Genomic DNA, 9,408 nt, shown 5'->3' on the forward strand with positions numbered 1-9,408 from the left:
TTACATACAGCCTGGATGGGGCGCCGTCTGGACGCGTGTGTGTGTGTGTGTGTGTGTGCTTGACGTAACGGGTAGCGTGAAAAGAGCGTCGTCTCATTAGAGGAGTTCAGCGTGCTCTTGTTTACCGCCATCGTTTGGGGGGGGGCTCTGTGTGTGTGTGTGTGTGTGGGTGTGCGTGTGTGTGTGGCCGTGGCACTGACCATGGGCTGTTTATTTTCAGAGGCTGGGTTCCTCTCACCCTCTGTGGGTTTTATTCGCTTCCCCACTGTTCTCTGAAATAACATCCAAATACCCCCGTCAGTGTGTGTGTGTGTGTGTGTGTGTGTGTGGGTGACTGGTTTCAGTCTTCAGCTGAAACCCTGAAAGTTTCAGCTGAATCACAGGGATGTAAGCGCGAGTTCAGCTCCTCCTCCTTCCGATGCAACAGTCGCACAGACGGCGTTCCCCTGCGTGATTCCCGGGAACGCCGGCTTCTCCTCCAGTCGAGTAAAAGAAAGCGTTTGACCTCCAGATATTCTGATGCGACGCCCGCGACCTCCTCAACCCGAGCGTGACGCTCAACGGGAGTTCCTTCATCAAACCCAGAGGAGTGACAAGCTGAGAGGCGAGTTGGGAAGAGGGGGAAGATGCGACAAGGACAGAGAGGGCGGGGGGGGCGTGGTCGGAATCCCTCATCGTGAGGGAGAAAGGTGAACAAGCGACAAACGACGTCGGCGTCACTTAAAGAAACGAGACTTCCGAGTCTCCCGAGCTTCACAGGAGCTGCAGCGGCGTCTCTCCCGGAGACGCCTTCCCGCAGCAGGAAGCACGTTTTAAACGTGCAAAACTGATCTGAGGACTATCAGTGCGCACGGCGTGTCATTTTGCATCTTTCAAAAAGCTCATCAATTTGTTTTGGGAATATTCACGAGGCATCATTTCCGGTCGATGTTATTCTGGAACATTTTAGCGGAAGGAATAGCTCCGTTAGCATCGCCGATCCTGGATGGAACTCTCCTGGAATGAAATACTTTTATTTTAGAATGAAAATAAAGAGAACAGGCTCCTTTCAGCTCTACTTCACCCTGTCATTTTCCCGTTCAGGCCGCTTCCCGGCATCCCGTCGCTGGAGCTTGTTAAGAGAAATTCAGGGGTGAACGATCCAAACACTAACTTGTGGCGAGGGCGTCGTGTAATTACACGGGCCAGAATAGCACCGGGCCCGGTCCGGAGAGGCCGCGCTGACTCACGGCCTTTAATCGGCACAGGCCTGTGTGTGACAGAACGTGTGTGTGACAGAACGTGTGTGTGACAGAACGTGTGTGTGTTAGAACGTGTGTGTGACAGAACGTGTGTGTGACAGAACGTGTGTGTGTTAGAACGTGCGTGTGACAGAACGTGTGTGTGTGACAGAACGTGTGTGTGTTAGAACGTGTGTGTGACAGAACGTGCGTGTGACAGAACGTGCGTGTGTTAGAATGTGTGTGTGTGTGACAGAACGTGTGTGTGTGACAGAACGTGTGTGTGTGATAGAACGTGTGTGTGTGACAGAACGTGTGTGTGTGACAGAACGTGTGTGTGTGATAGAACGTGTGTGTGATACGTTTCTGTTCCTGTATTGAGGTTTGGAATCCGTTATAAAGTATTTGAGCTAAAATACCTAGCCGCGGTTCATGCTAGCTTGATGTGCTATATTTGTGCGTTTAATGTCCCATGTGTGTGTGTGCGTGTGTTAGCGTTGGTATTTACACTATTCAGACTTGCAGGACAAACTGCAGGTGAGCTCAACCCAAACACGACAGTGAACGAATAAAGATCCCGACCCGCTCGGGATCGGCGGACATTCTGACATTTCCTCGCGGGAAGCCGGCGGGTGTGTTATCGATCGCCGCCGCCGTTCACGCTGGTTGGCTGTTACAGATTCAGATTCTGAGCCGCTGCAGCAGAGACGATGGAAGCACCACACACACACACACACACACACACACACCCGTCGCGGGTACATGATGTCATCATCCAGGTCACGGGGGGCTCAGTGTGTCCTCTCTTCCCTCATTGTAAATGATGCAGGTGCCTTGGGTCGAATCTCAAACGCAAAGCATATGCTAACCGGATTAATGCTAACCCGATTAGCGCTACCATTAGAGGAAGCTCCTTCAGAGAAGCTCGCCCGGACCAGCTGCTCTCTCTCTCTCGCTCTCTCTTCCGTGGGCACAAACGAGAATCTCGTCTCTTTGTTCAATTTGTCCTCCGGAAGTCTGGATTGTCCCCATTTTCATCCGCGGGGACAAAAGGATTGAAACAAACAACCTCGTGTCCCTGAATCATCCGGGACGCAACGAGCTACAATCAGAAACAAGCATTTGGATTGATTGACAGATTCCTTCTCTGAGGAAATGATAAAACAAGGCAGGACTTTGGGCATTATGGGATGCTTAACCCTGAATGAGATTTTCCTGTTCAGGATGGGGGGGGGGGGGGCATGCCATCAGAGCTTCCTCTTCCTCCACCGATCCATTGCTTCGGTTGTTCAACGTCTCCATGTGTCATTCTCATCCGTCTCCTTGTGCCAATACCCCCCCCCCGTTGTCCCCCCCATCACCCCCCTCGTTTGCACCAACTTCTCTGCTGCTTCGTCATTTCTCAGTTTCTCGCAAACCCACATCTTCTCTCTCCTCCACTCGCTTTCTCTTCTTCGGACTGGCTCCCTCGCCGCCACTTTCCCTTCCCCGTTTCTAATTCTCCTCATTCCCACTCCGTTCCTCCCCCCCCGTCTTCATGCGCAGCGTTCTTCTGGGCAAACAGCGGGAAAAGCCTGCCAGCACATCCATTACACCTGCGTTCGCTGAGGGTGTGTGCTCGCCAGGTGAGATGTGTAGCGGGGGGGGGGGGGGGGGGGGTAAACCAGTAAACACAACTAAAGACCAACATGTTCCAACGAAAGCCCCGCCCACTCATTTGTACCCGTATTCCCACCCTTTTTCGGCCTTCAATAATCTGAGCTTTTAGATCAGTGTGAGATGACCGATGTGTGTGTGTGTGTGTGTGCGTGTGTGTTCATTAGGACTGTAGGCACACACAAACGAATGGGGGCTTTCGCCTGTGGGCATGAAGTACCCCGTGCAGATCCCCACTGCCAGTGTGTGTGTGTGTGTGCGTGTGTGTGTGTGTGTGTAGGCCATCCATCACCCTGACAGGCTGGTGCGTGTTTACTTAATGATGTGGGGGTTTATTTATGAAGTGATGGCCGACGTGTGGAAGGGGGGGGGGGACTGAGACTGCCTGAGGATGTGACATTAAAATATCATCAAGGTGATGGATGTCCGCACGCAAAACATTAGAGAGGAGCGCACACAAAAAACAGCTGCGCCGCGGACGGCAAGTCCTATCTGGATTTGTGCGAGCTTTTTCGTTTGTGTGTTTTATCACGACTCCGAGCGTCGTCGGCTTCCCGTCATTTCTGTGTTCGTTAAGTTGTCACACGAGCAACCGCCGTTGTTTATGGTATGGGATGAGTAAGTTCATGTGTGTGTCTGTGTCCCGTTCCCTTGCTGCAGTGTGTGTGTGTGTGTGGGGGGGGGGGGGGGGGGGTACGCATGGTCAGCCAAAATGCACATTAAGGAAATTTACATCGTAATAAACATGCAATCACGATGGGCGTAAACAGACACACGCAGCTCAGAGGCAGTGAGTCCAGCAGCAACTGTGGGACTTCCAGCAATGACCACTAGGGGGCAAATCGGCCAACAGGGGAAGGCATCCAATCACTCCTCTCCGGGCAGAAAACGGCACCAATACTTTAAAGAATAATTATGAATGAATAGTAAAACACTATATTTCAGACATTTAACAAATGTCCTTCCTGAGAACATTATTTATTCCATTTCATTACAGACAACGTAAATGTTCAATATAATAATGAAAAAACGGAAAATAAATATACGCCAAGATCGGTCATGAGCAGTAGAACCTTTATATTATAGATCAGTTTAAGGACTGTGGCTTGTTGAAATACCGGGTTCAAAATGACATCAAAAACTCATTCTCAACTCAAAGAAGTGTGTAAAGGGAAAGTCCTCGTGTCCTTTAGGGGCTTAATTGGCCATTAAAACATCAGAAAGCCAATCATTAGCATATAGAGGAAATGGACAGAGCGAGGGGGACAGCAATCGTCATGGTTACAACCGTGACCTATCCACAGACACGGAACATGGAGGAAGGGTCAAATTAGAGAGAGACGGACTGACGGAGAAGGACGGGACATTGAGCAGTGACAGGCGACGCCATCTTGAGACGGGGTCGACAATGAATGGACGCTCCAGCCAGTCTTTCATCCCGGCTCGCGTTCACGCCAGCGTTGGTTCAGGATCCAGAAGATCAAACGGAAACCACACACACACACACACACACGCCTCTTTATAATCACACGGAAACCACTCACTGACGGGGAACGGCGCTCTCGCTCTCCTTGAGCGGAGAGCGAGGGAAGCCTTTTTTTATTTTAACCGTTCAGGACAACAGAAAGAAATATGAAAGAGCAGTAATGGAGGAGGGGGGCCGCTAAAAGACTAATCGCACAAGGTCGAGGCTAGCGAGTAAGAACGAGGTTGAGGCTAGCGAGTAAAAACGTGGTCGAGGCTAGCGAGTAAGAACGAGGTCGAGGCTAGCGAGTAAAAACGTGGTCGAGGCTAGCGAGTAAGAACGAGGTTGAGGCTAGCGATGTAAGAACGAGGTCGAGGCTAGCGAGTAAGAACGAGGTCGAGGCTAGCGATGTAAGAACGAGGTCGAGGCTAGCGAGTAAGAACGAGCTCGAGGCTAGCGAGTAAGAACGAGGTCGAGGCTAGCGAGTAAAAACGTGGTCGAGGCTAGCGGGTAAGAACGAGGTCGAGGCTAGCGAGTAAGAACGAGGTCGAGGCTAGCGAGTAAGAACGAGGTCGAGGCTAGCGATGTAAGAACGAGGTCGAGGCTAGCGAGTATGAACGAGCTCGAGGCTAGCGAGTATGAACGAGCTCGAGGCTAGCGAGTAAGAACGAGCTCGAGGCTAGCGAGTAAGAACGAGGTCGAGGCTAGCGAGTATGAACGAGGTCGAGGCTAGCGAGTAAGAACGAGGTCGAGGCTAGCGAGTAAGAACGAGGTCGAGGCTAGCGAGTATGAACGAGGTCGAGGCTAGCGAGTATGAACGAGGTCGAGGCTAGCGAGTATGAACGAGGTCGAGGCTAGCGAGTAAGAACGAGCTCGAGGCTAGCGAGTAAGAACGAGCTCGAGGCTAGCGAGTAAGAACGAGCTCGAGGCTAGCGAGTAAGAACGAGGTCAAGGCTAGCGAGTATGAACGAGGTCGAGGCTAGCGAGTAAGAACGAGGTCGAAGCTAGCGAGTAAGAACGAGGTCGAGGCTAGCGAGTATGAACGAGGTCGAAGCTAGCGAGTAAGAACGAGGTCGAAGCTAGCGAGTAAGAACGAGGTCGAGGCTAGCGAGTAAGAACGAGGTTGAGGCTAGCGAGTAAGAACGAGGTCAAAGCTAGCGAGTAAGAACGAGGTCGAGGCTAGCGAGTAAGAACGAGCCCGAGCGTCCGGCTTCCTGCACCTTGTGAAGCAGAAATACAAAAGTCAGCCTCAACACGGCAGCAAACTGACCCGACATGCTGGTGTGTCCCTTTCATTACTTTATTTCCACTATGTAGTAGTTTCATTTGAGTCACGGGGAACTGAGGCAGGAATGTGTGTCGCCCAGGGATGTGTGATCACATGTGCGTCACACAAAGCGGTGTGTGTGTGTGTGTCTAATGAAGACCGTTTCTCAGGGCTTCATTGTTCAATAAACGGGGACTACAATAACCGAACGCAGCAGGATGTAGGTGGAGTCTGGTGATCGGGAATCGGCCGTGCTGTCGATAAATCCATTTTATCGACAGCATTTTTCTGCATCCTTGTGCTTGCTATTAAAAAAACTCCCATTTTAAAATGGCAGATAAATGTCTCTTGATCTCCATGGGAAGTATCCCGACTTAGGGAGTGTCTGGAGGTGAAATGAAAAGATTCCTCGGGCTGGATCGATGCAGGTTCGGGGACGTTTAGTGGTGCAGCTCGACGAGAAGAGGCAACGACGGGGAAAGACACGCTGTTTGTTGTGTTCCTGTCAAAACGGGACGAGGAAGAATCAGGTATTGTTTGTTCTGAGAGGAAAAAGACAAACGGAGAAGCGAAAGAAAGAAAGAAGGTTGCAGGCGAGCGCTGAAGGAACGGGTGGATGGAAATGTCACCGGTGTAATCGAGCTCGCCATAAACTAAATGAGTAGGAGAATGGGCGCCGCCTCGGTGGCACACAGCGACTCAAACCGTTAACAAGAGAGCTGGAAATAGCCTGAGAGGAGGGGGGGGGGTCCTGAGAGCTCTGGAGACTCAAACACGTCTAACATTTCACAAACATGCTTCACAAATAAGATTAGACGCTCTCTACGTAAAGTTCTCTCTTGGTACCGAAACATGAATCTGCCATTTGGAAGCGGCAGGCGTGAACGCTCACCCGCTGCGGGTCGTGCTCCAGGACTCTGCGGCGTGCCGCGTCCAGCTCGTCGTAGCCCGGGGCGGCCCTCGCCTGCTGGTACTCCCGCCGTAACCCCGGGAGACGCTGATCGCTGCGGAGAGGAGGCGAGGCAAGAGCAGTTAAGTAGTGCCTTATTTGTTTTAAAGGTCCGATCGCCTCATTTTAATGGATGAACATGAACAGGTGAGAATGAAACGTCGGGCTTTTGCTTAGCTCCAACCTCTGACTGACAGGCGGATATAATACCCAGGAAATCCTCCCTGTGAGACGACGCCACCGCCTGAAGTCAACTTTAAGCGGCTGACAGGAAATCACAGGTGAAAAAAATGCAGGGAATCTCGTAAAAAAAAAAAACGTTTGATGGATGCGGATTCTTGAAATCCAGATCCAACGTCTGATCTGAACCACAGACGCACCGACAAGCCGACAATAAAGTGATCTGACCTTTGCAGAAAACAACCACAGAGCGAAAGAGAAGGAAAGACGGGTAAATAACGGCGACGCTACACACCTGAGTAAAGACAGGGCGCGCACACACACACACACACACACACACACAACGGTCTGACACACATTGACCGAAACGAGCGGCGGATCGGCGGAGAGACGACAGAGCGGCTCATTAGCAGAGAGCATAGCTTACACGTTATAGTCTCTCCTGTGAGCCTGCCTTTAATTAGAAGATCTGGCTGTGTGTGTGTGTGTGTGTGCGTGTGCGTGTGTGTGCGTGTGTGCGACCGCGCACACAGGGACACTCAACGTAGAATCCTCGCCGTCGCTCGGGACGCAGACTCAGACAGGGTGGATGCTTTCTGAAGACGTGATAATTGTTGCTTCTCGAGATTGATTCAACACAAAGCTAATCAATACTCATATCTACACTATTGATTGTATTCTTTTAATTTTTTTTCTGTTATTACTTGTTTTGGACGACTTTGATTGGTCCTCTCACCCACCAACAGCCCTCAGAGAAGGGATGGAGCCAAGTTGAGCTCTGACTTCACCCCCCCCCCCCCCCCCCCCTACAGAAGCCATTAGCCAATCCCCGGGCCCGTAATTAGGGTTGCCATTTTGATTGAATGTGCGTGTCGCTCTGCAAATGAAACAACACTGTAATTATCTCATTATGCCGCAGCCTCCATCTCTGACGATGACAAATACGATCATATTAATGGATGAAGACTTCGGGCTGATTCGGGATAAAACAGCAGGGGGGGGCGGGCGGGTGTCGGGAGGCGGTTTGATGGGTTGACAGTTCAGCAGGCTGCTTTCCAAACAGTGTGTGTGTGTTTTGATGTTGACAGGTACCCCCCCCAGCTAATAACCTAGCATCGGCGTTAGCCTAGCATTGCCGCTTTAAAGTTCATTCAGGAGAACATCTCATTTTGAGCGGTCTTTAATGGCTTGTGGGGAGGCGGCATGTCGGAGCGGGAGGCTGAGATGCAGAACTAAAAGTTTCCTTTTCAATCGTGGAGGTCAGAGATTCGCACGCACGCATTAAAACGAGAAACATGAACTATTTGTTGCAGGTCATGCGCAATAAGATATGGATGCGTTAGTTTATCTTCGGTCCTTTTGTGTTTGCTCGGTATGATGCAGACTTTGACGGACATTCTCCCGCGTTGGTACGGAGGCGGGGAAGATGAGACACGGGGGCAGGAAATGAAAGATACCACAGAGGACAGGATGACAGAACAAACCGCCACAGAAGAAGAGAGAGAGACGGAAACTTGGAAATGAGCTCGAGAAAAAGAAAAAGAGAACAAAACAGTCTGCGAGTGTGAGGAAAGCAACTATCCCGGGGAGCTAGCTAGTGTGGGGGCAGGCTAATGAGGAGTGTGCGCCGTCGCCGCCGCCGCGGGCTTGCGTGGTGGCTTCTTCGTGCTGCGGCCAGCTGATTTAAACACAGCCCACTGGGGGGGGGGGGGGGGGGGGCACTCAGGCAGCCGGTGTCTGGTTTGCTGCCTGTGTGCTGGAGGTAAGCGCGCATCGAAGCGTTGGGAAATTCCAGAGCATGAAGGACGGTTCAGAAAACTGCCTTCACAAGTCCTTAAAAGTCACAAAAGTCAAAAAGCTGCAAAGGAGCCTTCCCAGATTGCAATTTGATCTGGATTAAGGATGTGCTGCTTTCAAGGGAACAACAGATTCGCTCCTGAGCTTCTCCTCAGCAGCAGAAAGGAAGGGGCGGGACTTTAAACGCACCAAACACAAAAGCAGGGAACTTCTGCACCTCTTAATGGAACGTTTCCTGAACGCCAGCGAGAAGCTATCCTAGGCGGTTTTCCTCGTGCCGCCGCGTTGACTATGGTGCGTGTGCACATGCACACGTCTCAGCTCACCTTTATCTCGGGCTCCTGAGCACGATGCTGCGTCTTTACGACTCTGCACTCCTCCTCCGTCTCATCTTCCCCTTTTCTCGCTGCCGCTACAAAGACTAATAAAATATGACAGGCATAACTAACCTTTTTCTTTCCACAGGTCAGCCTCTGGCGCCGCTCTAATCAAACGTGGCGCCCATCGCTGCACACACACCTGCCACTGAGGGCGTAATGGAAATGTTCAACAGTAAATTAGGGAGACGGGCGCTGACGGGTGGCGGAGGGGCCACTCACAACTCAAACCCGAACGATGCGTATCAAAGGCATCCGGATGGAGCCTCCTGAGAATCCAGATCTGCTTCCCGCGTCGGCGACGTATGAAGCACGCCGTTCCCGTGGAAACAAGAAGTCTACGCCGTCACGAAACTTCAGAAGAACACACGGCACTCTGAATTTGGAGGTTTGTTTGCCTTCACTTGTGCAGCGGTGTAAAACCCACCGGACCCCCCACACACACACACACGCAGCATTGTTGCTAGGCTACACCGGGCCTCCTTACAGAAATACTC

General features: G+C 51.5%; 1 protein-coding gene across 1 annotated transcript in view; it reads right to left on the reverse strand.

Moving 5' to 3' along the window:
* The window catches only part of pard3ba (par-3 family cell polarity regulator beta a), a 66,354-nt gene that overhangs the window by 5,686 nt on the left and 51,260 nt on the right, over positions 1-9,408 (reverse strand). The window contains 1 exon segment of the mRNA XM_068756204.1: positions 6,501-6,612. Within this exon segment, the coding sequence (XP_068612305.1) occupies positions 6,501-6,612 (112 nt within the window).

This window comes from Brachionichthys hirsutus, chromosome 24 (assembly GCF_040956055.1).
Source record: "Brachionichthys hirsutus isolate HB-005 chromosome 24, CSIRO-AGI_Bhir_v1, whole genome shotgun sequence".
NCBI lineage: Eukaryota > Metazoa > Chordata > Actinopteri > Lophiiformes > Brachionichthyidae > Brachionichthys > Brachionichthys hirsutus.